Below are 27,696 nucleotides of genomic sequence, written 5' to 3' on the forward strand. Positions count from 1 at the left end.
CGCAGAACTCATGCCCAGTGAAATCCAGCTCTTCATTCACAGACTGCTCACTGAGGAACTGGATACAGGAACACCATTAGATGTAATGTGATCATGTTAGACACGAAGATCCTTTTGGGTTCTGTCACTGAAAATTTGCTCAGATGTCACAGTTATGGATATTTGTGCTTTCTAGTTCACACCTGATGATCAGCTCTGTTGCAGAAGTCAGCCAGTGCTACATTATTTTATAGATTTAATTCTCTGAAACTGATGAACTATTGTTTACTCAATACAAAAAGTGTAGTTAGCAGAGAAACTCCCAGACCTTCCTCACCAGCAAACGTTATGGTTATGTTCTTTTCAGCATCTGGAGTGTGTATTTACAGTAAGCCTGCACATTTGGCAGGCGCGACGGTCAAGAAATAAAAGCTCAAAGTCCCTTTTTCTTTGTGCATTACTTTCAAATAAAAGTGTAATGCTCAGTTTATTTCATCACTGTGCACAAATGAAGACAGAAACCAAACAAGAAATAATCTCCTCTCCTTTGTCACAAAACAATATTAGCTTTGATTTGGACACTTTAGAACAACTTTAGATACTCAAGCAGAACACTGTAAAATACTCAAAGCAATGCTTCTTTAAGAAATGAAAGCCTCAGAACTTGAGCACTAACTCATTTATTCCTGTAACCATGAACAGAAAACAAGCCTTGGTCCAGCTCATCAAACACCTCAACACTGAAACCAAAACCGATGATGATGATGACGACGTCGTGCAGTTTGGGGTTGGCGGCTCTACATTAATAGAAGTTAGAGGACAGACAGAAGTGGGCTGATCAGAGAGAAAGCAGGCAGCAACGAGCTCACACTCACAGCTCTACTGCTTCACTCTGCAGCCCATGCTGTCCATGGACTGTCGGTGTGCAGGTGAGTGGACTGATGCTGTGACAGACAGGCCAGTCTTAGTGTCCACATCAGTTCTGATGGATGAAAATGCTCTGGACTTGGCTCCTTTCGTGGATCTCGTTGAGGCTCCAGAAGGCGACGCCCTCTCCTCAGGCTTTGATCTCAGGGGTGGAGGTGTACAGCTGCTCAGGGTTCTCACTCCCCAGGTCCTCTGAGAAGGAAGTGAAGAACAATGTGATACATGACAGTGTAATATCATCGTATGTGTGTGTACACACACACACACACACACACACATATGTATAATCATACTATGTTCTGTAAATATACACATACACAAACATTTTACATGCTGCCACAGTTTAAACTCGAGTATTTTCCATGTGGTCATGACATGGTTTGAAAAATGTGCTACGCTGTGGTATAACATCATATGGATAGTTCACAGAGCTCTGAGGTCAGAACAGATGACTGGTCAGCAGCAGCACCGCCTCACAACCTTTGTCTCTTGTGCATATACAGTGCACAACACCACACAACTGAAACAGTGTTGCCAAAGACTGCTTTGTATTGCTCTAATCTTTAGAAAAACTTTTTCATTCATTCGTTCAGCATTGCTGTCATTACAGTAACAGTGCAACAGTGTAACTGAATCCAGATGAAAGCATGAACACGTGTCATCACTTCAGAGTTCAGACTTACCAGGAAGGACACACTTCCACAGGCCGTAGGTTTTTCCCACCGCTGTCTGCCACAGTCGGAGAGTGCCGTCCTCCGAGCCGCTCGCATACAGCTCCCCGTCAGGACTGAAGCGAACACAATGCACCGGACCAAAGTGCCCCTTGTAGGATTCTGCAGACACATGAGCAGCAGCACCATCAGTTTCCGATTGGTCTATGAAAACATAAAGGAGTAACTGACCAAAGAATCAGGGTTTAACCTTTTTTTTACATTTACAGATAAGTAAGTAGATCCTGTCATGAACTGAGCTGAGCTGGTCAAACAGCGAGTTTAAAAAAAACCAAATAAAAAACAAAAACAAAAACCAACCCCCTCTCTCTCTAGTGACAGCAGAACAGAAACGTTGGGATATGTGAAACTGAAATGAAAACAGAAGCTCGTGAACCCAGATGTTTTTAAATTAGTCTCCTGCTCTAGCACGCTGGCAACACATGTTTTTCATTACGCTCATTTTGAATTTGATCTCAGCAACACATTGGCAGCAAAAGACTGGGGGAAGAAAAAAAACAAACAAAAAAAAGAATCAGCTCGTGGAATGTCCTGGTCAGGAACACGAGTGGGAATGAAAAGATCATTTCTGTTAGAGAGCCAGAGGTTCACATTCAGTAAAAACTCGTGTACAGACTACGACAATCTGGTGACGTCTCTGCGTGCAAGGGACAAGGCCAGACATAAGTATTGGATAGCTGAGACATTCAGGGCTCAGCGGAAAAGTGAGAAAAGTCAGCAGCTGCTCCCCTCAGCAGTTAAAAGAAGCGAGGATGGTGCACAGGGGGAAACACAGCCCTGTCCTCTCTTCCACAGTTGTGTGGCTGCCATCAAATTCAAAATGAACGGTTTGCTCAGTGCGATTATTCAATATGTTTCCTAGGTTCTGTTGTGAATAAAATACGAGTTTATGACTTGCATTTATTCTGTATTGACAGGTTCTGTTTCTAATTTCATTAAAGGAGTCAGACTGCTCCTCTTCATGATACAATGGAGCACTCTGCTGCTCACCCAGCTCTTCCTTAGTGCTGTAGTCAAACTTGTAGAGCTTGAAGTCATCACCACCGGCAACAAAGAAGTCCTTTTCTGGATGCAAGGAGGCTGAGTTGATAGGAGCTGGGGCCTCCACAGTCTTGATCAATTCCAAGCTTGATAATATTAATAAAAATAGAAACAAATTTAAATTATAAATGATGAATGCTTAATCAATAACAAAGTCAGTAATAAATCAGCATTAATAGAGGTGGTGGATGCCCTCTGTTTTATACACGTCACTCATTGACAATGAACGGGTGTGGCTGCAGGCTGACCTCAGAGCGTTGTAGAAAGCGATGGTCTTTCCATACGTGATCACAAGAATCTGTCCATCAGCTACGTACTCCATGCTGCTCACGGACGTGTCAAAGGTCAGTGTTTTCACCTCCTCCATGGAGCTCCTGTCCCACAGCCTACACACATGAACAGAGTGGTTGCTATGTCTACTGTCAGAAGTGAGAGGTAAGACGGGTGAGGGCGTGTGTCACAGTGCACTGACCGGATGGTTTTGTCGTCAGCAGCAGAGAGGATCTGCTGATCGTTGTTGCACCATAGAGCCTTTTTTATGGCCGACGTGTGGCCCGAAATTTCCTGTGGAGCTGACAGGGACACAGAAGCAACAGCCAGACACATTATACCACACCCAGAATCACTTCCTCCTGGTTTAGTGCCTCAGTAAACATCACATTGCAGGCTACCTCTACACCTGCTATAGCTCAACCTTTGACCTTCAGGGCATAAAATTTCATAACTGCATTTTCTTCTTTGGGGCATATCTAGGTTTTGACGTGTCCAGGATCTTTCTGTGAGGTTACAGTGAGCTGTGAACTGCTCCAAGCTGTGCTGACAGTAACCATCTGCTCACTGTAAACAAGTGATCGATAAAGGCAACTTCCTCCACCAGCACAGACGGCACCTTCTTCATGAGTTACCATAGTAACACCTGCTGCTGTGGAAGTTTTCACAATAAACTGTTACATTGTATATAATTATTTACACTTGATGAATTTGTCAGCTTCATCTCAAAAGAGTGATCATGCAGATCATTTTGTGATTTTACCAAGTCTTACTGTGTGTTCCAGCACAAACCAATGCTGCCGGCTGCTGTATAACCACCCACACAGCTCTGCAGTACATGCAGCAAGTGGCTAGTAATGGTCTAGCGACAGTACATATGGATATGTGGGAGCATGTACTGGTCATATGGTCCACACATACACGTGTGTGCATGAGCATGTCCACTTACCTGCTTCAGGGCTGCTCAGGTCATAGATACGCAGCAGTTTGTCGTTACCTCCAGTTAGCAGGCAGTTGCTGTCCTGTCAAAAAGAAGCACGTATTCATGGGAGGCTCTTCACTCCCACCCAACAAGCACAGAGAGTAAAGCTGGATTTATAATCCTGCACATGTGTCATTTTGCAAACAGTTTTCAGTTGTAAGAGGAGTGAGGGCGTGGGGGCTTGTCACTAGGGATGGGTATCGTTTAGGTTTTATCCGATACCGGTGCCAAATCGGTACTTTTGAAACGGTGCCGGTGCTCAAACCGGTGCTTAAAGAATGGAGAACACAAAATTGGTCCAAAAACCTCTCATGTTCAGCTGTTTTTTGTAAAAATATAACAATGTTAGCCTTTTCTGCAGCTATGGGGCATATATGGTATCACTCTTGGCTGGAAGCAGTGCTTAAACAATGGAAAAAACACAAACTTTGTCCTAAACCTCTCATGTTTAACTGTTTTCCACTTTTTCTTTGGTCATTTTAGCCTTTTTAGCCAGGGTGAAGGGAGTATCTGCCATCAAACAAGAAGACAGCAGCATGTAGCTATGATGATGTTTGCTAGTTCACCTTACATGCATTAATGTAATAACGTGGTTAGCCTACTCACGCAGAGAAGAACGGCTGCTGCTGCCATCATCATCCGTCATCATTTCTGCTACACTGGCAGGGCTAGGGGCCAGGACTCTCCTCTTCGTGTTTTTGGGGGATGTTGCATAACAGGCAACCCACCCGCAGTAGATGTGCTCGGTGTGAGGTCTCGCAGCAAGCTATCAAATACGGCGCATTTCTGGGCTTTTAAAAAAAACGCTATGCGTCGCCAGGTGTTTCATCGGATTTGAGGTGTTACCTCCTTTGACAGTATCACAGTATCAGCTTAAAGCACTTGTTGCAGGCTGCTGAGTTTGCATATTTTGCTATGAAGTACAGCCAGACTTTTAACCGCTTCGCCTTGGACATTTTTAATCTGTAGCTCTGCTTTAACAGAACGTACGTACGTACCTGGCCCCGCCTACTATCCTCGGAAACGTAAAATGATTGGCTAGAATCTAAAGTGTATCACAGCTCAGGAAAAAAAAAAAGCACCGAAATAAAGCACCGAAATGTGCGCTGCTTTTCGGTCTGGTTACTACCGTTTATGTCAGAACCGGTGCCATCATGGCACCGGACACCGGTACCCATCCCTACTTGTCACCCATGTGAGACATGCTACCGAATGTTGATTGGTTGATAAGTGAGCCGGAATAGAGCAGGAAGCTATAGCAGAGTTCAATGAGGACGAGGCAAAACGCAAAAAACAAGCTCAAAAAACAAAGCATGAAAAGCACAGACAGTGACACATTTCATTGTTCCACAGAGCTGTGAGCGCTATAGTGCAGTTATGGCTGTAAAGGCCAGGGCGTGGTCTGCAGAGGCACTTTTCTCCTCCTCCTCCTCTCGCAGTCTTTGGAGCTGCTGCTGTGATTGTGAAACTGCTGAGATCCCACCAAGACTCAGACACAGGAGCTTGCCACTTCATGTGCCCTCCATATCTCTCACTTTGTCAACCAGTATCCAAACGTCATCATTGAATCCCTCTCATTTTCTGTGGGTTCTCTACCTTGTTTGTGTGTGTGTGTGTGTGTATTTGTATAATATTTATTTTTTCACTTTGAAAGTGAAGTTTTTGTGGGTAAACACTTGCTCTGAGTTCTTTAAGTGTGGTGCTTTATTCAAAATTCATGGTGCCCCAAATGTGTCCATCTGAGTACACTATTCCAGAGTTCACCAGGAGTGGGAGAACTTCTAAGTGATTCTTAAGGTGTTTTCACAGCTGTGCGCTTAGTTCATTTAAATCAACGTGATTCAACCCCGATCAGAACCAACTACCCAAACCTCTACATTACAAGCTTGAGCTAAAAAAAGGTTATGTAGCCATCTCCTGATGATTGCTCAATCATCCAGGTAAGAAAATCCCACAAACGTTTTCAGTGGGAGAAACGTTTTTTCAGACTGATGAACAGAATGCTTTGTATTCTGGGATGGAACAAGGTACTACAGATGTGCAAAGGTCTGTACGGGCTAGAAGCTACCTGTGAAATGAATGTAAATTCTCCAAGTTTTCCAATAATACACAACACAGCACTTTCTTCCATCCCAGACACATCTAGCCAATGAGCAGACTGAACATTCTCACGCGGTTTGTAGTGTTGCATTTTGGCTCGAAAAGCTACAAGTTTGCAAACTCATCAAACAATTCAGACCAGAGGAAACCAACTATAGGTGAGAAAACACCTCACGCACTACAATAGGTTATCCAGATAATCTGTTTGCTTTTGAAGGCAATACTGTAACATGCATCCGGTGAATCTTTGCAAACAGCATATTTAACTAATATTTATTACGAGGCACCGCGTGCCTGACATTGTAACTGGAGCTGAACACTGCTAAAGCTTTGGCCCTAGAATCACTACGGGCATGCAATCTTAAATCTTTTACTAAATGGTGATTTGAACTTGAGCAGGCCAGGGCCTGTTAACTTCTGGTTAGTGATCAACATTGACAAAGAACTTGTTTCACAGCACTGACTGGACTAAAATGTTACCTTATCAACTATATTCTGTTCTTGGTGAAAGGTGTGCATCAATTTAAACCCACAAGTAGAGAAACACATACAGAAACACATGATGAAGTGCACTGACCTGAGTAAAGCTGACAGTTTTCACAATGTGTTTGTGTGCCAGAGACAGGACCTCATCTCCACTCACTGCATCCCACACCTTTCTGCAAAAGTCCACAAGGGAGCTGTTAACAGTGACCTCACACTGGGTGTGTGTGTGTGTGTGTGTGTGTGTCTCAGTGTAATATGTGTGAATGCAGAGGCTGCTTTATACAAGAGACAAAGTCAGAAGACACATATATGCAGAAAACTCATTCAAAGCTCAGTGTGCAAAACTGTTTCCTCTGTGACATACATGTGATAGAACAAGTCAGAGCCTCGTCTTACAAATCAGTGAGAATGACGGGTACATCAATATATTGGCTTATAACAGACTCTTGGAAAATAAGAACATTTAGCGGGACTAAAGATTTAGCTGTTGTGTCACTGAATTGTCCTTGCTTTGCTGGAACAAAGGGATAGATAAGAATGAAATAATAGGCGCAGCAAGATATTCTATTGTCCACAGAGTTCAGCTCATGATCACACTAATAAAAATGGCTTTACTTTATTCAGTGTAAAGCTTTTTCTTAGAAGGATGCTGGGAAAGCAAGGGTCACCATGGTGACCATGTCTATCACAAAGGCATGTGGGCTACGTCACTGCTATAGCCAAGCTAGAAAGGTCCCTGAAGCTTGTACTAGCACTCACATCTAAGTGATCGATTTTCAATACCATAGCATGAAGCAAAACAGCCGTTTAAGGTTATCTTGAAATGAAATGAGACCAGATCACACATGAACTGAGGTTTCAGAGTACATACAACAATACAACACTGCCAATGGATGCATGACAGATTATCCACAGAGAGGAGCACTGAGGATAACTGCCTCTTTCAGGCTAGTTTAGTCTGAGTGTGTGAACTCACGCTGTGAAGTCGGCAGCAGCAGTCGCTGCTTTGGTGGCGTCTGTGTTTAGAGTGGCTCCCCAGACAGCGCCCTTGTGACCCAGAAACGTTCCTATCCAGTCCCCTGTGTCTCCCTGGCGCAACATGGGCTTGCCATCTGATGGAGAGAAGCAGAGAGGATGTGAGCATCACAGTGTAACGGCAGGGGGCAGTAAGGATAATCCACAGGTGTCTGCTAGGTCCTGCTGACCGTGCGACAAGCAGGGGTCACTGACTTCTAGGGTGACATTTGGTTGTTGCTAGGTAAAATTGGTTGTAAAGAGTTGGTACTGCATTGAAAACCTCCTTGCGGTTGCTCTTTTTGCTAGCAGACTGCCACGTCACAGTTTGTATGGAACATGCAGACTTGTCTGCAAGCACTTGCCAATTAGTTGCTAAGTGGTAGTGAAAGTTAAGAGTGCAGTGCAAACAAAAAGCAAAAGCTGCATCTTTTGCAATGTGTTGGTTTAACCCCGGAACAGTTAGGCACAACCTTGACACTGAAGGCACACTTTCACTGTTCAGAAAATGTTTGCCTTCAGTTGTAACAGCTTCACTACTGCTCACTTCAATACTGATTAGTTGGTGAGTCAGCATCCTCCATGCAAGCTATTAATAAATGACTCTTCCTAAAAGAAAGAAAAGGAAAAAAATGAACTTAACCTAGTAAATCTAGGAATAGGAACACTGTTTGCTCTCAAACACCATCTTTCTCAGGGCTGTTTAGTTGCAGATCTGTAGCAACTCAGTGACATGAATACCATCTGACAGCCCAGAGACGATCATTATCTGATCATGGACTTTAGGACATGATCAGATAATGATAAACAGGATGTAATCTTTTCTATACTTTTTCAACAAAGTTGTACAATTCGAGATCAAACTTTAGGAGGAAGGTAAACCATCAGTAGTTAAGCTAGCCGCATGTGCCTCTCTCTCTCTCAGGCTCACACACATATGCGCCCCCGAGCGCACACAGACACACTTAATGACACCAGAAAACAATACAAAGACACAAAGTCAATCAATGGAAGAACATCATGTTTTATAAAGGGCTCATTTTAAAGCCCAACCCGCAACAGACCACGTCCAGAAGTAACACCAGATTCTCACAGGCTACTTTATGTTCATAGTCCTGCCAACACCTCTCACCCTTGCAGGCGCTGATGAGGAAGTATCCATAAGGAGTAATTCCACTGAAGGCCAGGTCCACCACAGGCCGGGTGTGACCGGAGCAGGTGAGGGGAGTCTGTCTCATCGCCATGGTCCTCCGGCCGGCCGGGAGACGGTTTGCACTGATAGAGGAGACGGTTGGATGCTAGCGGCTAGCTAGCAAGCTAGGAAAACTAGCGGAGTAGAAGGAAAACAAGATAACAAGCTAGCTTTGTAGGTTATGTTCCGTTGGATAGCAGTTAGCTGCTGCTCACACTGTGAATCAGAAAGAATAAACTGTAGGTCTGTCGTACAGCTCTACCTTCCAGCGAAGGAACGGCTACCGTGCTAATAGCTACAACATTGCAACTAACTAGCAACGTGCGACACGGCCAAACAACCATAGAGACGACGATGTTGCCGGTGTGTTACGCCAGTTCCGCTAATCATGACGATAACACTTCCGATGCCTTTCATAGTAAAAGTGTCATCGCTTCTAACGGACATTGATACTTTTTAAATTTTGATTGAACAAATATTGAATAAAGGCTTCTTCAGCAGTGCTGAGAGAAATGTTGATATCGATCTGTTATCAAGTAAAAACGGACAGTAATGTCCATACCAATACCTTTCACCCATAAAGGAGGCTTATGTGGGGGAGAGCAGTGTGTCATTATTTATTAGATGTATAATTATTTAATGGCGCTTCTATAGTTGAAATGTTCTATAAATATCTATCGTTATTATCAATACCTGGGTTGATCTACCCACCACTATTCTTCATGAGCTACCTGTCAGCTCGTTTTCGTTTTCAGACTTTAACTCAGACTTTTCATCGTGTAAAAGACACAGTTAAACGTTGTGATATGGAAGGCATCAAAGCTACTTTGTAAACAGGACTTATACTAATATTTCAAACAGAGATTGATTGTTTATTTGTATTACTTATGTATGTAATATTATCACAGCACGTAGTGTCAGTGTTACTTGGATGAGCGCACTTCAAGAGCCCGTGAAAGCTCTAAGGCTGTAAAAGACGTGCAGCTGTATGCGAATGCTTTCTAGTTTTTAGTGTTGAGGTACCGGCAGATCTCACACCAGGAATGAAACTATTAAAACTCTTTGTTTCGTTCGCCCCCATAAAACAGAAAGAATGTATTTATACTCTTACCTCCAGAGGGCGCTGAGTGCATGGATGTAAACGCTCAGTGTGCAGCAGGATGACAGGGAGAGAGGAAGGTGCCTTGCTTCACGGCTGCAGGCAGAGATGGCGTCCTGCTGCCGGTGAATAAGCAGAAAAACCAATCAGAGGGAGGAGAGAGAGGACGCATCTTTCCGAGCATCGCACGGCTGAGGATACTCCCGCTGCGATGGCAGCAGCGCTGTGAAAGCCGTGGATGCTCGCTGGTGCTGTTTGAGTTGCAGGACGTTGGGACTCCCCCAGAGGAAGCGGTGGGGCTTGTTTTCTCCCTCTGGCAGGGCTCTCTGTTCGTCCGCCGCAGGGAAGAGAGGGCAGAGGGAGGGACAGAGGAACGATGGCTGCCGGAGGAGCAGGATGCGGGGATACGGTAGAGGAATATCGGGCCGAGGTGGAGCGCCTGACCCGGGAGCTGGCGGAGGCCAACCGCGAGAAGATACGGGCGGCGGAGTGCGGACTGGCGGTTCTGGAGGAGAACCAGAGCCTGAAGCAGCAGTACGCCGACCTGGAGGCCGAGCAGGAGGCGCTAAGGGTGGAGCTGGAGCAGCTGCAGGAGGTGGGGTCAGCAGGGGTATGACTCCTTACTCGAAATCCATGCACTGATCTGATTAGCGTGAGGCGTTTCTGACAGCACCTTCTCACCTGCACCCGCTGGAGGATGTTATGAGCTCACAGGGTGGTTCATTAAAAAGCCTGTCTGTGCACACTTCACCTGTAGTCACACCTGCTGGACATGCCAGCTCTTTAGCCAATATGGCTTAGCTTGTCAAAGATTAAAGACAGTACTGTAATACAGGCTAGTTGCTTTATGCTCTTTATTTAATCTGTTTTTAAATCAAGTCATTATATTTCACACACTACAAACTTTCTGGGCAAAATACTAAATTCCCCTCATACACCCACCATTTCTTTATATCATGCTTCCAAGGAGTCTGGTTTTCTTGTCATTTTTAACTGGTTTCAGTAGTTCTTAGCTTTCTCATGGGCTTTTTTGGACAATGTCAGCTTTTTCCACTCATCTTCACTCCAGTCCTTGTACCTGACGATTTTCAGAGGAATGGTTTTTGTTTTTAAATCCATTTAACACTGACTTATGAATCATTCGAACATGAAAAGACACCCTATGACTACACATAACAGGCAACTTTTCAAAGAACCAGTTTAAATTGTATCTTTAGGAATTTGTATTGCAGGCTGCTGGAAACAAAACACATTATTATTACATAGGCTGGTACTTTTATGGTGCTGTTGTTGAGCACTCACAGGACTTCCTGCTGCAAGTCTCATTTACTCAATCCCATACATACGCATTCAGTGCTTTAATCTATGCCCAAGCATTTTTTTAACATTCACTCACACTCAAATTCCAATAGATGCATCAGGAGCAGCTCAGGGTTCAGTACATTGTCCAAGGTTAATTGTGGGCACAAGTAGGACTGGAGGAGTCAGGAGTCAATCCACTGACCTGCTCCACCACCTGAGCCACACCTGCCCATTTCTTTGTTTGCATCTATGGAAAATGTCTTTAAGAAATAGGAAAAAATACAATACAACAACGCTGAAACCTCATAAACCTGTTTGCGTTTGTGTCCATATAATGAACATGAGATTAGTATTCACTCTCCTTCAATCTCAGGGTAAATCAGAGAGGTCTACATATTAAAGTGTCCTTGGGCAGGATACCAAATCCCCAAATTTCCAGTCCGTCACTGTCTGAGTGGCAAAGTTGAAGCATTTATGGCAAAGAATAAAGGGCTATATCAATGTGTGAATGTGGCTTTTTGTAGAAAAGCACTTGGAGTGGTCAGTAAGACTAGAAGAGCTTTATATAAATCTCAGTCAACATACCAGATATAGTAGCAGTGTCCAGGCTGGGCGAAGTTTCTCCATTTAGAGTTAAAAAACGGTGCAGGCTACACTTCTGGTTGTCCCCTTCTTTTTAAGTTTCAGCTTTGCAACCATACTCCCCATGGACTTTGGTTTCCTTCATGCTAGTTGGCAGGTGGTGCAGTGGTTAGCACTGTTGCCTCCTGGCAAGAACAACCCCAATTTGACTTTGTGGAATCTTTGCGGAGTGTGGTGTGGTGGAATTTCCATGTGTTTGTCCAAAGACACGTAATTAACCGGGTTAGGTTAACTGGTGATTAGGTGTTCACTCATAATCGACTGGTTTCTGTCTCTCTGTGCTAACCCTGCATCAAGCTAGTGGCCTGTCCAGGGTGTACACCGCCTCTCGTGTTATTGGGACATTTCACCACGTGTAGGTTGTTTGTCTTTCAAGACTTTTAAGTACTCAGCTTTACTACTCAATATATTTTATAGAATTATGTAATTCTGCATGGGGTTTTTTATCCACACTGGAGCTTAATGGTGATAATGATTCACCTCCAGTGAGTCTCATAGTCAGTCTCAGGGATAATTTTGGGATTGTGTAATTTTTCTGACTTACATTTATTGGAGAGCTACTGTATGCTAACACCAATCTGCCAGTTTGTGAGAATGTGTATGTGTCCATGCGACTCCATTAATTTAGAGAATATTTAGGTTTCTATAAGGAATTTCAAGTGACCAGGCTACATCTCTACTGCATCTGTTTCTCTTCTGTCTTCTTTTTAAAAATACATTCAGGACAGAGATGACCTACAGGAGCAGGACTGAATCCATGATTCATTTTTGTGTTTTTTACAGTTTGTCTTGATGCATGCTCAATCATCTAGCATGCATCAAGAAATTCTAACCCACTTTGGCAAGGACAGCCTAAATGTGTATGTCAGTATGAGCAAACAGCACGTAAGATGGTGATTACAGGAACCACATGAGATTCAGCCTCAGATGCAGACAGAACAGAATCAACTTTTTGGGATATTGTACAGTTGTTTTCATTGCTATGAACAGCAACAATTAAGACTAAGTTAGCGTGTACTAATAGCAGCACAAGTTAGCATTGTGTTTGTTGTCTTCAGGTTGCAAAAAATAATTCTCATGAAATTTTAACTTTTTGGAGCTAATGTTTAGAGCAGGGCGATATGACCAAAAATATTTATCATACATTTGAAAATTTGCGATAACGATATAACTGACGATATAATTGACACTAGACAAAATACTTTACAATTCCTCAACTTTATTAGTGCAAAAAAAAAACAAACCCATCAATGTATTTTCACTTAAACAAGCAGCTTTTTTTAAGTGCATTAAAGTTATAGAAAAATGTAACAGTGCAAATGCAAATTCCTTGGTGACAGTTTAAACAAAAGGCATTTCCAGTGGAAATTGGCCGACATATCCTCAGCATAACCATGTATAATATCCACAAAACTTAAAAAGAGGTTATACACACACAATATGGTAATATTATGTTGAAGCACAGTACGTATCACTCCGCGAGGCTCCGCCTACGATAGCCGTAATGCTCCGACAATCCATCAAGCAGTGTGGGTTCGTAGCTTAGCAAAGTCGTACTGAAACATTTGACAGATTTTCGAGCGCCGTGTACATAAAATCATTTCCAGGTCAGTAAACACAACCAGAATTCATACATAAGGCACACGGGATTATAAGGGGCACTGTCGATTTTCAGAAAAATCAAAGGATTGATTTTAAGTGTGCTGTATTTTCCAAAAAACACGGTAATAACGACGGCCCGCTAGCATGCGCTACCAAAAATAGTGCTTTGTTGTGTATCTGACGGATGAAAGCCAAACCAGTCCCACACCACTGAAGTTGCAGCATTTTTACAAACCAATTCTGGTTCATCCGTTTCATTCAACGATCCACTTTCGCTCTTCTCATTCTGCATCGCCGCCATGTGCGTATGTAAACAAAGGCACTGCGCATGCGCGTTTTACCCATATTCTATGGCGATATTTCATTTTCCTATCGTTGCCCAACATTATACCGGTATTACCGTGAACGGTATGATATAGCCCAGCCCTACTAATGTTGTTTCCTATGACCATGCTTGAATAAATCCACTCCTAAGTGTTAATTCAGGCAATCCCTCACACATTTTAAAGTTTGTGTTAAGTGGCCCAAGAACACAGGAAACCATCCTGGACCAGGACATCACTGAGATTCTGGACAGTCGGAGGTGCAACCTGGCAGTGTCAGATGCAGTGAAATATGACGTCCCTTAGGTGTTCTTGCAGATTTAGGTCAGGCAAGCATGGGGGGCAGACATTGTCATAAATTCATTCATCCTCCAGGACTGCCTGCATGCAACTATTCATCGAGTAAATAGTATATATATAAATATAAAATTTAGCATTTAAGTTTTTTTATTGTTTTTTTTTCTTAACAGATGTCTTATGCTGGTAAACTTTAAAACATTGCAACTTCTAAAATGGAACCCAATTAGCAGTTCATTCTGAATTTTTTTCTCTTTTGAATATTTGCTATTACCCATCAAAGGTTGATTCTGTTCATCTGTACGTAGTGTTTTCATTGGGGGAAACGTTTCGTCACTCATCCAAGTGACTTCTTCGGGAGACTTCTGGAGACTGAAGAAGTCACTTGGATGAGTGACGAAACGTTTCTCCCACTGAAAACACTATGTCCAGATGAACAGAATCAACTTTTGGAGATTTACTTACCTGGATGATTGAGCATGCATCAAGACATTCATTATTGCTCATCAATAAAACAAAAGTATTTCTTATCTGATTATTCGATTCATTGATGGAATAATTGATAGATTATTTGGTTACTAAAATAATTGATAGCTGCAGCCCTAGTCTCCTCACATGAGGGTATGCATTGTCATGTCCGTGGAGGAAACCAGGATCCACGTCACTAGCGTAGTCTGACAGTTAGACCTAATAAGATGACCTAAACCAGCTTATTTTAGCGTAACTAAGGGATGAGTCAGGGTCACTAACTATAGTGACCCTGACTAAAAAGCAGAGAGTGTGGAACCAGCTCCCAAATCCAAACTGGGAGCTGGTTCCACAGAAGAGGGGCCAGAAAGCTGAAGGCTGTGCCTCCCATTTCACTGTTAAATGTTCAAGGAACCACAAGTCAGCCAGCAGTCTTAGACTAGGGTAATATGGTACTATGAGATCTGTGAGGAGACTTGAGATTTAACAGGGAGTCAATGAAGAGAAGCCAATTTGGGGGAAATATGCTCTCTCTTTCTAGTCTATATCAGTATTTTGGATCAACTGAAGGTTTTTCAACAAGTTGTAGGGCAGCCCATTAATAATGAATTACAGTAGTCCAGCCTAGAAGTAATAAATGCATGAACCAGTTTTCAACGAATGATGAAAGCGGATATTTCTAATTTTAAAGATATTGCTCAAATGCAAGAAAGCAGCACGCCCATGTTGGGATGACTTCTTTGTGTGTGTGGCTGCTGAGTTCCTATCCATCTACCTGCACCCGTGAAATTAAATTAGTTGCCTGAATTGTATTTTTTGTCACACTTGACTTTTGATAGAAATGTAATTCCATACTCTTCCTATCGTTTTCCTACGGTGTGCCATAAGGTTCCATTTCGGGGGTTTTACTGTTTCTGTTAAATCTGCTCCCTATGCAGGACATTTTAATCATTGGTATTTGGATGTCATCACTATCATTTTTTTATACTCACATAATACAAACAGGATATCTGTAAGAATATGCACAATGTACAATACTTGCAAAAGTCTTCTTATTTATTCTTCAGCACAACCTGAACACTGTCAGGCAGCTTTCTGTGATTTCTGTAAATAATACTTCAGGAATAGGTGTCCAGGGTTCATTCAGATCTCTTTGATGTTTCTGTCTTTTTCCTTCATTCTCTGTCAAAATGATGCCACGCTGCTTTAACAATGTTGAGGTCTGGGTTCTGGGCAGGGCATTTCAGGACTGATGGTGTTCTTCTATGTCCCTTTTCTTCTATGAATGTCTTTTATTGCACTGGCAATGTTGTTGATAAGGTGCTGGTTAACAGGTTTGCACAGTAGTGTTAAGGTTTTAGGCAAAAAAAGTACTCTGATGCTAAGAGGTCAGAAACAAACACCGCATGTCTTTTAATAGTCAGCCTGAGTGAATGGGATATGTGACAAGTGAAGCAGAGGGGAAAATGCAGTGAGTTCATTAGTGTAGCTGATGAGGCTAAAAACAGAAGGGGACCGAGTGCAGTTATCCTCTGTGATGTCATGCAGCCAATGGCACCCCTCCCTTTATAGTCATCAGACACTGCCATCCTTACTCACCTAATGTTGTGGGATGGATCCTTTCACTCTGCAGGTGCTTTGGAAGAAAAGTCTTTATGCTGGCAAAAATCAGTTAGTAGAAAGTAATTCTCATCCAGGAGGAGCTTTGCTTGAAAATTGCTGAGATATGATATATATAGATATATATAGATATATAGATATATAGATCGAGACGCTGCAGTGACTTGTTTTTGGCCTCTATTTCTGATCTCTGTCAGTTGTGGAAGGAACAACCAAAACTGAGTTGCTCTTAAAAACAGCCTGGAGGTCTAAATGATGCATGCCTGGACAGGGTTTCAAAGCATCCGCACAAAAATGGAGAGGATGTGATGAATTATTCATTAAGTACGGGCCTATGATGAGTCCAACCCGGTGACAGCTTACTGTAACACATAATGATGTTATCTTGTTAAGCAACCTCAAGAGATTTGGTCACAGCAAATGCTTAAAAACGACTTATTTTTGCATTCTGAAGTCAAAGTAATTATGATGGAGGCAAAGAAGGTGAGGTAGAGTCATGTGAAGAAGAAAGTAAGCCCTCGTTCACTTTAAGGTTTTATTTAACAGGACTTAATAAGACTTCTGGGCCCAACACTGCGTTTAATAAGGCTTTTGTGTTTTTAACATGTTTTAATGCTTCGTATCCTGTTCTATTTAATCTCAAAAAGCAATACGTGTCATTTAGACCCCATTCCCACAAGACTGCTCATCAAAGTCCTACCATTAATTAATGCTTCAATCTTAAATATCATCAATCTAGAGCTGTAGCTATCAGTTATTTTAGTAATAGCATCACACTCATTTTAACAATTCTTAACAGAGATGGATTGATCTAGGGCTGCAAAGATTTGAATAATTTGAATAGCTTTATTATAAAAAAAATCACTTTTGCAACAAATTGGAATGTGAAGAAAAGTGAACTTCATAGCTGCTCCATCCACTGCCATTTGTTTCATACAGTAAATGTACAGAAGTAAGGCTGCATTAAAACATACAGAGGAACTGTCAACTTAGTCTGATACAATGTTTAAATTAGGTCACTTGCTGAAGGCTCACGGCAGTAGTTAAACCATTGCCAGAACTCAGTTCAGCGTCAGATACTGTTGACCATAATATTTTATTAAAGCGATTAGAGCATGCCGTAGGTATTACAGGTACTGTGCTGCAGTGGTTTTTATCATATTGATCTAACAGACTCCAATTTGTTCATGTAAATACAGAATCCTCTTTATACACTAAGGTTAATTATGGAGTTCCACAGGGTTCAGTGCTAGGACCAGTTCTGTTTATGTTACATACATTTCCTTTAGAAGACATAGCATATACTGATGATACCTAACTTTATCTGCCCATGAAGCCAGATATCAAATACCAATTAGTCAAACTGAAGTAATGTCCTAGAGACAAAAAAGAGCTGTGTGACCTTTTATTTTCTGCTTCTAAATTTAGATAAAACAGAGGTTCTTGTACTAGGCCCTAAAAATCTTAGAAATATGGCCACTAATCAGATACTTACTCTGGATGGTAAATAATAAATAGATAGTTAAATGGACCGGGTCTCATGTAGCACTTTTCTATTCTATCTGGCATGCATTACCTTGGTCTCTACTAATTGCGTTAAAGTACATGAAACAATATAAAAATAAAGGATAAAAAAAATCTTGTTAATCACTCATGTATCATTTATACAAGGTGAAAGGGACTTTCATTTTTGTACCTTTCTCCCCAGGTAAAGTCAAGAGAAATAATCCTTTCCCCTCCTGTCCTGTTCCAGGCATTCGGCCAGGCATACTCCACCCAGCGTAAGGTCGCAGAGGACGGGGAGAACAATGAGGAGACACTGCTGCAGGAGTCTGCCACCAAGGAGGCCTACTTTAGGGGTCGTCTCCTGGAGCTCCAGTTGGAACTGAATCACAGTCGAGTGGCTGCCTCCAGTGCACAGGCTGACAGCGAGCACCTGAGCAGCCTGCTGCAGGAGCTCAGGGAGGTACGGTACAATCATAAGGCTCTCATATTTAATAGAGATACTTACTCTGGACGTTTAGACTTATGGATAACTTGATAGAGTGTTTTTAAAGTGTCATCAAAATCATGATCATGGCATGTTTAATAAGACTTGAAATTCGATCACATTCTCATCAAGAAAGTGACTACCGAGTTCATGGACAAGGGGCTGGAAGGGCTGTTTTGTCAGAGACTTCAGTACAACCAGACTTTAAAAACCCTTTACATACAGTCATGACCAAAAGTTTTGAGAATGACTCAAACATTGGTTTTCAGAAACTTTCCTACTTCAGTTTTTATGATGGCAATTTGCTATGATTTCATTACTCCAGAATGTTATGAAGAGCGATCCGACGAACTGCAAAGTCTTTCTTTGCCATGAAAATGAACTTGATCCCAAAAAAAGCCTCCACTGCATTTCATCGCTGCCATAAAAGGATCTGCTGAGATCCTTTCAATAATCTTCTCGTTAACACAGGTGAAAATGTTGACGAGCACAAGGCTGAAGATCATTATGTCATGCTGACTGAATTAGAAAAGCAGACCGGAATTGTTAAAATGAGTGTGAGGCTTGAAATCATTGTTCTTCCTGTTAACCATGGTTACCTACAAGAAAACACGTCATTGTGCTGCATAAAAAGGGCTTCACAGGCAAGGATGTTGTTGCTACTAAGATTGCAGGTAAATCAACCATTTATTGGCTCTTTAAGAACTTCAAGGAAAGAGGTTCAGTTGTTGTGAAGAAGGCTTTAGGACGCTCAAGAAAGTCCAGCAACGACCAGGACTGTCTCCTAAAGATGATTCAGCTGTGAGCTCAGGAATTGCAGCAGGCAGGTGTGAGTGTAACTGCACGCACAGGGAGGCGAAGATTTTTGGAAGATGCCCTGGGTTCAAGAAGGGCAGCAAAGAAGCCACTCTCCCCAAAAAAACCATCAGGGACAGACTGATATTCTGCAAAAGGTACACGGAGTAGGCTGCTGAGGACTGGGGTGAAGACATTTTCTCTGATGAAGCACTTTTCCAATTGTTTGGGGCATCTGAAAAGGTAGGCGCTACCATCAGTCCTGTCTCGTGCCAACAGTAAAGCATCCTGAGACCTTTCATGTGGGGTGCTGCTTCTCATCCAAGGGATTGGGCTCTCTTAGTATTTTGCCAAAGAACACAGCCATGAATAAAGAATGGGACCAAAACATCCTCCAACAGCAACTTCTTCCAACCATCCAACAGTTTGGTGAAGAACAACACCTTTTCCAGCATGACGGAGCACTGTGCCATAAGGCCAAAGTGATAACTTAAGTGGATTGGGGAACAACGCACTGAAATCTTGGGTCCAGGGCCAGGAAACTCCCCAGACCTTAATCCAATTGAGAACTTGCGATCGATCAATCCTCAAGAGGCAGGTGGACAAACCAAAACCCACTAATTGTGACAAACTCAAAGTGTTGAATATGAAAGAATGGGTTGCCATCAGTCAGGATTTCGCCCAGAAGCTGATTGACAGCATGCCAGGGCCAATTGCAGAGGTCTTGAAAAAGAAGGGACAACATTGCAAATACTCAAAACTTTTAACCACGACTGTATATGAGCTTCATTCTCCATTTTTTTTTATGTCAGTTTTTCATGGTTTTGTGTGGAGATATACTGTAATCCATCCTTCACCTTCCCTCTTTTAAAAATTTCATCCTGCAAACTCTAAATACTGGTTACATTACCTTCCTTTGTGAGAACTGTGTCATAAGCAGCTCCAGCTCTCATTTTGTGCTGTCTTAGCAGAGCAATGAGATGTTGGAGCTACAGCGGACCCGAATGCGAGAAGAGATCAGAGAATACAAATTCAGAGAGTCACGGCTTCTCCAGGACTACACCGAGCTGGAGGAGGAGAACATCTCTCTGCAGAAACTGGTGTCAACCCTTAAACAGAGTCAGGTACAGACAGTGCTCAAGTAACGTCGTGAAACTGTTTCAAAGTGTATGTATGATGCTGAAGGTCATTAGACTTTAGCGCTGTCTTTGACTTATTAGCTACAGTTACCAGACAGTTATGTATATTCCCTGCTGGCTCAGATGTCAATCAAAGGTGTACTTATCTACTAAAAGGTCCAAAAGTTAAAGAAGCACAATTCATCTAGCACAAAGAAAAGATTACCCTTCTATGTCCCTAGCTGCTGCTGACAGCCCTCTGTCTTTCTGTATACTTCTTTTCTGAGTGAACTCTGAGAATCCATCCATTAGTTAGTGTTCTTACCCACTTAACCAGCAACAATTGCAGGGGAGTCAGAAGCCTGTCCCAGCTTTATACCAGGTATGCCCACGCAGATGACAATATGTGGTCAGGCTAGAGCAAACAGGTGGTCCTGGGTCCAAAACTTCCAGGGCCTTTCTGCATCTGTAGATTTTCTCCTTGTCATCTAGTATTTTATCACAATCCAAACATATGGATATAAAAGAAATGAAGCACACAAAGTGATTTAGAATATGGGCGAAGATGAGATTTCTTCATAATCTCCGATTCATTTCACTTTCCTGTGGAACTTCCAGTTTGACAGGTAAGACATTAAGATTAGTCAGACGCTGAGCATGTGCAGCATTTCAGTATTCATCCACTGTCAGGCCAATGTCTGTGGATTCACTACATTGTATTATGGAGAATCTTCAATCAGTCAGTCACTACGGTTGGTTTTTCTACCTGTTCAGTGTTAAATGACTAGGAGTGGTTCTCCTCATATTTACATCACCGATTTTTTTTCTGTGGCAGTCTCTGATTTCAGGTCATCCTCTACCTCCCTTACTTACGGTGTCCCTCAAGGTTCGGTTTTGGGGCCTTTATTGTTTTTAATATATCTTCTTCCCCTCCAACATATATTGAGCCCCTTCGAGGACATTTCCCATCACTGTTATGCTGATGAAATTCAATTCAATGATTTTCTTTTTCATTGAAACGGAGCAAATCTAGAAGATACCATCCTGTGCTCAATCAGTCGCTGACTGGTCCGGCGTCCCTCAGCTGGTTCAATAGACTTCCCGCGGAAGTAACCACAGGTTCCAACAGCAAACCATCTGTGTGGGTTACCATGCTTGAATTTGCTTGACAGGAGGTTGGTTCCCTTCTTCCAAGGCCAGGGCCTGTAACAAGAGGTGTTTTTGTGTTTGCTGTGCTGGTGCAAAGGTGAAGGATTGGAATCAGAGATAGAGACCCTTTCTGGCAGCAGTCATAATGAGAAATGTCAGCTCTGCCCAACAAAAGTGATAATCTAGAGATATTGGTGAAAACTCAGAAAGTATACTGTGGTGTAAATGAGACGTGGCGGGTCCAGGGATCATAGTTTTGAGCCATTTTATTTAAATCACATCACACCACAACTCCCACCAACCCCCGAGTCCCTGTGTTTTAACTCGGCGGGCTTGATTAAGGATGCCGTGCAGGTGCGTCCACCCTCGCTGCACGGCACCGCAGGCCACGCCCGACCACATATACCGTCAGTGCTCACTCATGTTTTTCTGAAACATGGTTGAATCAGTACATCTGAGACCAATGTGGATCTGCCTGGTTTCACCCACATATGGGGAGATAGCTACTGGCAAAACAAAAGGTGGGGGTTTGGCTTTATTTGTGAACTGTCAAGGAGAAGATGTTCAGAATACTTTATTGATCCCTAGGGGATTTATGTTGGTTATAGTGCTCCAGTCCAAACAGTAAGAATAACAGACAATACAGGAAGTAAGAAATAGCACAATATATACATATAAGTCACTTACTGATTAATATCTAAATAAGAAAGAAGAGCATGTGCAAAAAGGGTGTAGCTATTGCAGTATACAGTGTGTTAGGTGGATGAGTTGTACAGGGAGATGGCCACAGGCAGGAATGACTTCCTGTGTCGTTCAGTGGTGCTTTTTGGTAATCTCAGTCTCTCACTGAACGTGCTCCTGTGGCTAGCCAGCATGTCATGGAGTGGGTGGGAGGAATTATCCAACATTGGCTTTATCTTGGACAACATTCGCCTCTCCGACACCACCTTAAGAGAGTCCAGCTCCATCCCCACAACATTGCTGGCCTTGCAGATCAGTTTATTGAGTCTGTTAGCATCAGCAGCCCTCAATCTACTGTGGCATGTGACCACAGTAACAAAACCTGCTTAGCCTGGTGAGTGATACCAGCAGCAGGAGGAATGTGTTTTTTACAAAGTTGGACCTACTTGTCACTCTGGGCATCAACATGCCTATCTAAGCTGAAGTATTTAGGTTTGCAATTGCACAAAATATATGCATAAAGTTTAGAATAAATATATATTGTGTTTACAAACATTTCAAAGCAATTTTGATTTTAATATATATTAATCACCTAAACAATGTAGCAGCAACTCAAAATAAAGGTTCATACATTTGAATGTGAATGTCCACTCTTGTTCAGGTGGAGTATGAAGGCCTGAAACATGAGATCAAAGTTCTGGAGGAGGAGACAGAGCTGCTGACCAGCCAGTTACAGGATGCACTGCGTTTGAAGGACATCTCAGACGCCCAGCTGGAGGAGGCGCTGGAGTCTCTGAAGAGTGAGCGCGAGCAGAAGAACCACCTGCGGAGAGAACTTGTTCACCACCTCAGCATGTGTGATGTGGCCTACACTGGGAGTGCAAATCTAATATTCTCCTCAGCACCGCCCAGTGGCACTGCTACCCCAACTACTCTGCTCTCCCCAAACACAGAGGAGCCAACAAGGTGGATATCACACCTACAAACACAGGCACACAGACCTGTCTCCTCGACCCAGTGCATTCAGACTGTAATCTGCAGAAATGGGAGAGTAAGGGGGGGGTGCAGCAGTTACTAATTGGTCACTGGCCACAGCTGCTTGTGTTCAAAGGTCGTTGCTTACATGAAGTTGCTTTAAAACTTTTCTTCTTACTGTTATTGACACTATAGCTTGTGACAAGACACTTTCTGCTCTAATCTGCCAGATGTAACGGTCACCTTCAGAGTGGCTCAGGACCAGTGACGGCTGTGGGCTCAGCGCTCAGGGCTAATGGAGAGTGCAGAAGGCAGTGTCTGAAAACTGAGGGGGCCGCCACATCAGACCTACTTACTGAGATGAACCTGACAGAGATTCAGAAGCTCAAGCAGCAGCTGATAGCGGTACGTTCCAATGATATCATCCTGACATGTAGACTACGGAAGACAGTCAGTTTAATAAATGTAATAGTTTATGTCAAAGTAAATTAATTTACTTCTACAACCGCACCCAGTCTGCTTCACATTACCAGCAGTGAGTCAGACTGCTTCGTCACCAGTTCTGTTCAAGGCATTTAGGAACAGGCTTTTTAGGAGCAGCCAAGCCGTGGACTGTTTGGTGGTCTCAGGATCTCGTCTCTGCTATTTGGAGATGATGGTTCTGTTGGGTTCATCTGCCCCCAGCTTGCACTGGAGTGCTGTGCAGCTGAGTATGAAGCAAGTGTGAAGAGAATCAGCACCTCCCAGTTTGAGCCCGTGGTTCAAGACCGGGAAAGCACAAAAATGCACGAATTTAAGGATGTTCGTGAGTGAAGGGTGAATGAAGCAGGAGATAGAAAGAATGAGATCATAGATATAAGCAGAAATTTGCTTCCTCTGAAGTAGGGTGTGGAGCTTAGAGTAGAGCTGCTACTTCCCCTCATAGAGAGAACCAGGATGCCTCCTGAGCATCTCGTGGGTGAGGCGTTCTAGGCTAGAAAAGTGGCAGACCCAGAGCATGCTGGAGAGATTTACTGACCCTGGGGGGATTAAACTGAGCACAAAAAGTGTTTGTTTAATATGACTAAAAACTGTGAGGATGATAAATAAGCTTTTGAGGAAAAATGTAGCATGTACTTTGAATAAAAGTACAAAAAACCAACAACAAAAAAATCAGCTTTTCTTTGGATGACATAACTAATAATGCTTTAAGAAGAAATATATCTGGCTATTATTCCTGTTTTGCTGTTATGACTAGAGATGCACTGATGTCTTCACTCACTTACATGCCAACAGTGTAGCATGTGGCTCGCTGCTGTGCACAAAATGTGCATGAAACACACCGGTTCATAATTGGTCTTCTGGGATAACTGTTCCTGGCTGAAAACTGGAAATCAGTGCATCTGTGTGATTCTCAAAGTAAATTGTTCTTGTGGTCCCCAGGAAGCCCAGTTAGTAAGAATGTATGTGAAATATATCAGTGAGATAAGGGCTAGGCTAACAGCTAACGTCCACCTACGCTTTAGCCACCAACAGCCAGTGGCTTCCAGGTTGCAGCTTGCTGCTTCTGGGTTTGTTTGCACAGTTGCTGATGAACTTTAGTTTGAATTAGTGCTGGACAATCTCATTCTGGTGGCAGACAAGGAAACATTTCTAGGTGTCGCTTAGATGATGATGGTGTCAAACATGGACACAAGTATACACGGCCTTGGCGGCAAGTACCGGCTCAGAACAGTTTCTTCCTGAACGGGTTCTAATTCACATCTTCACATCAGTAGCAGCGTAATCTTTGGTTTTCCCCTTTTAATACGTTTAGATATTAAAACGATTTTTTCCAGAAGATGGTCAGATTGTGATATCTGTGCTACTGTCACTGAATTACTTCCCATTTAAATGTTGTGTTTTTATTTTCATTTAAACAGCCTCTCAGTTTTTTCAGAAATGGGATTGTGGTTGCACCTCTTATCTTTTTACTTTCTTACAACGATTATGTTGACATCACTGTAACCTCAGAAACTGCAGTTTATTAAGTCACGCGGGATACGGCTTTCCTTAATCATGCACTTGGCTTCTTCAGGTTGAACATGAGAAAGCAGCACTGATGACGAGCCTGCAGGAGTCCCAGACTCAGCTGCAGCACACCCAGGGGGCCCTAACTGAGCAGCACGAGAAGACCCTCCGCCTGAGCCAGAAAGTCTCTGCTTTCCGCTGTCTTCATCGAAGGGTCAGCCAGGAGGCTTGTAGCAGTCCCACCTCTCAACTCAACTGTGAAAGTCTGCTGGTGCTGGATAGAGACGATGAGGCTGAGGAGGAAGGAGAAACTGCAGAGGAGAAGAGTAAAAGTCTGGTATTTTCATACCAAACTCCCAGTCTGGAGATCTTGCAGTGCAAGTACCGTGTGGCTGTGACAGAGGTGGTGGAGCTCAAGGCAGAGTTAAAAGTGCTCCATGAGAAGCTTGCTCAGTGTGTGGAGGGAGCTGTGGAGGAGAAGCCAAGGCAAAGGAGTCGGCTCCAGAAGCTGGAGAGGCAGGTTGCCTCTCTGGAAAAGAACTGCCGGGAGGGACGGGATAAGGTAACAAAGTCATACTGCCTGTTGTCATAGAGTCTGTTTCCTCTCCTCTCCTGTGAGTCTGTGAGAGTGAATGTTTCACATTCTCTATCTTTACACTGTGAACTTAATGTGAAGGTAAGATTAGTTTTGCCAGTTTCATGAATTTGTGTGTTGAGTGAATGAAACCTAGTGGATTGTGTTTGGAGGCCCTCTGCAGAGAGAACTGGCCTCCCTGTCTATCAGACTCGGGGTTGGTGGCTGCGGGAGGACAGGTGGATGTGAAAGTATCACTTATTGCTTTCCAATGAATGTGGCTGCTGTTGTCTTTCTCTGAGAGGAGTGTTCAGTTCAAACAGTGTTCAGCTGTCTCTTCACAGATTTATATAGGTTTTTACAGTGGTTATACCAGCTAAGGCAGGATGGTGATGTCAGCTACAGAGTGCTGGTGACACCAGCTCCTGCAGTCATGCAACAAACGGGCTGCAAACCTGAAAACTGATTTGGCAAAGTTGTAAGAATAGTGCATGAGAATAAGGAAGTCGGCTCACAGATAGGTGGAGGAAAATGAAGGTAGTGGACAGATGGGGAATGAAAGCTGAAGCCGATATGCAGTATGTTTGAATGAAAGCAAAGAGATGGTTCTCTATTCCAGTTCTCAGATACTGAGTAACAGGGTGACACATTTATTATCTCTGTTCTGAAGGGAACAGCATTTGGTTACGAACAGCTAAGTAAACAACAAAGAGTTCATGGAAAGGATGAGGACACTGAGTAAAGTAAGGGGAGAAAAGCACTTACAATAATGTGGGTGAAGCACAGATATCAATGGTAAAGAGTAGGCTCAGTGGTAATGGTAGGAGCAGACTGGAATATACCAACTATCCTTCAGCTCATAGCAATGAGAAGGGTTTGTTTAACTCAGGGGTAGAAAACTCCAGGCCTCGAGGGCCGGTGTCCTGCAGGTTTTAGATCTCACCCTGTGTCAACACACCTGAATCAAATGATTAGTACATTAGCAGGCCTCTGGAGAACTTCAAGACAAGACTTGACAAGGACATAAAAGCCAAGCGGGAAAAGATAAGGGAGGGAGAGGGGAAAAAGATGCGTCCACCTCCACCAAGAGCCAAGAAAGAGAAAGAATTTCACTGAGAAACAGCTAGTGTTGAACTTCTGGGACATCAATCAATATTCTGCTTTTTGTTTTTTGGGGGACTACAATTTCAGTTTTGTTTTTTTGTTGTTTTTTTATTTTATTTATTTATTTAGGACAGTGCATGTTAATGAACATAAATGTAAAAAAAAAATCTGTTGTCCTTAAACATAAAAAAATAGACATAATAATTCATAAAAATTCATCATTCATTCATAATAAAAACTCCATCACCAAACTTACACATACACACCATTCTGTTCCCAAATAAAACATTAAAACTATACAACTCATACATGATCACACACTTGATTTGTCCATAACCAGTTTTTAACCTTTGCCTTAGACAAATTGAGTGTAGAGCATTCTCTAATGGGTTGAGGAAGACTGTTCCACAGATGGCCTCCCTTAACAGAGAGGACGTTCTGCCCAAATGCTGTCCGTCTGTGGGGTATAAACAAGTCTCCTCAGATTGTAGCTCGAGTGGTCCTGTCTGAGCTTTCTTTATGCCTAATGAACTGCTTTAGTGGTGGTGGAGCAAGGGAGTGTAAGACTTTATATATTAAACTCACTCTTTTAAGTTTCACTAAGTTATTGAAGTTCAGTAATTTATGTTTTTTTTTAACACATGACAGTGGTGGTGGGAAGTCGGTTTTTTGTCAAGTAGTTTTAAACTTCTTTTATAAATGTTTTCAATAGTTTTAGTGTTGTTGGACAAGCAAGTGACCAGGACGTCAAACAATAGTCCATATGAGAGATGATCATTGAGTAAAAATAAGTTTTTGCAACATTCATATTTAAATTATTACGTATATGATTAAAATTTCGATTATTAAATTTAAGTACCTGGGACACTTTATTTATGTGTCCCAGGTACTTAACAATTGTGCATATGTTAATTTTTTCTCATTTCCTTCTCCTCTCTTTTCAGATTTGTAGCCTGGAGTTTGAATTGCAGGCTGTTCAGTCAGCAGCCAATGAGAGCCAAGGGGCACTGAACGCAGCTCAGGATGAGCTGGTAACCCTGAGTGAGGAGCTCGCCCAGCTCTACCACCATGTCTGCCTGTGCAACGATGAGACGCCCAACCGTGTCATGCTGGATTACTACAGGTGTGACTGTTTTACTGCTCTTAGAGTATCCATGGAAATTCAAATAATAAATAAAACCACTCACATCATAGGTGTGTTTGTCTGTTCTATAAAAACTTCTTTAAAAAATAATATCATCTACGA

General features: G+C 42.7%; 2 protein-coding genes across 10 annotated transcripts in view; one reads left to right on the forward strand and one right to left on the reverse strand.

The window, feature by feature from the left end:
* Nucleotides 1-422: 422 nt before the first annotated feature.
* Nucleotides 423-10,312, reverse strand: strap (serine/threonine kinase receptor associated protein). Of its 3 annotated transcripts, none has more exons than XM_086263096.1 (10): nt 9,834-10,312; nt 8,663-8,856; nt 7,493-7,628; nt 6,608-6,689; nt 3,898-3,970; nt 3,151-3,250; nt 2,927-3,064; nt 2,628-2,764; nt 1,590-1,781; nt 423-1,098 (listed from the first exon to the last, which is right to left on the reverse strand). In XM_086263096.1, the coding sequence occupies exons 2-10, from the start codon at nt 8,772-8,774 to the stop codon at nt 1,037-1,039; spliced, it is 1,032 nt and encodes a 343-aa protein (XP_086119222.1). In that variant the 5' UTR covers nt 8,775-8,856; nt 9,834-10,312; the 3' UTR covers nt 423-1,036. The 3 variants fall into 3 exon arrangements, with proteins under 3 accessions (XP_086119222.1, XP_086119221.1, XP_086119223.1); XM_086263095.1 differs by lacking the exon at nt 9,834-10,312 and adding an exon at nt 8,985-9,183; XM_086263097.1 differs by lacking the exon at nt 9,834-10,312 and having other exon boundaries at nt 1,590-1,739; nt 8,663-9,154.
* LOC147313501 (protein bicaudal D homolog 1-like) overlaps nt 9,605-27,696 on the forward strand; it is a 30,670-nt gene continuing 12,578 nt past the window's right edge. The window contains exons 1-7 of one of the 7 annotated variants that reach the window (XM_086263088.1): nt 9,605-10,416; nt 17,829-18,041; nt 19,829-19,984; nt 22,470-22,797; nt 23,007-23,188; nt 24,840-25,334; nt 27,395-27,573. In XM_086263088.1, the coding sequence (XP_086119214.1) occupies nt 10,198-10,416; nt 17,829-18,041; nt 19,829-19,984; nt 22,470-22,797; nt 23,007-23,188; nt 24,840-25,334; nt 27,395-27,573 (1,772 nt within the window). In that variant the 5' untranslated portion in view covers nt 9,605-10,197. Of the gene's footprint in view, nt 10,432-13,315; nt 13,373-17,828; nt 18,042-18,632; nt 18,740-19,828; nt 19,985-22,469; nt 22,798-23,006; nt 23,189-24,839; nt 25,335-27,394; nt 27,574-27,696 lie in introns of those variants that run through there. The other 6 variants (XM_086263082.1, XM_086263083.1, XM_086263084.1 and 3 more) reach the window with 6 other exon arrangements.

The sequence above is a fragment of the Aulonocara sp. 'chitande type north' Nkhata Bay genome, linkage group LG15 (assembly GCF_057382095.1).
Source record: "Aulonocara sp. 'chitande type north' Nkhata Bay isolate Kocher_YH1m ecotype deep benthic linkage group LG15, A_spYH_male_GT1.1, whole genome shotgun sequence".
Classification (NCBI taxonomy): Eukaryota; Metazoa; Chordata; class Actinopteri; order Cichliformes; family Cichlidae; genus Aulonocara; species Aulonocara sp. 'chitande type north' Nkhata Bay.

Coding starts and splice junctions, on each gene's coding strand:
- strap (XM_086263096.1), bottom strand. CDS start 8,774: ATGGCGATGAGACAGACTCCCCTCACCTGCTCCGGTCACACCCGGCCT. Junction 6,690..7,492: donor GCTGCTGCCGACTTCACAGC/GTGAGTTCACAC, acceptor GGACTTTTGCAG/AAAGGTGTGGGATGCAGTGA. Junction 3,971..6,607: donor AAACTGTCAGCTTTACTCAG/GTCAGTGCACTT, acceptor TCTTTTTGACAG/GACAGCAACTGCCTGCTAAC.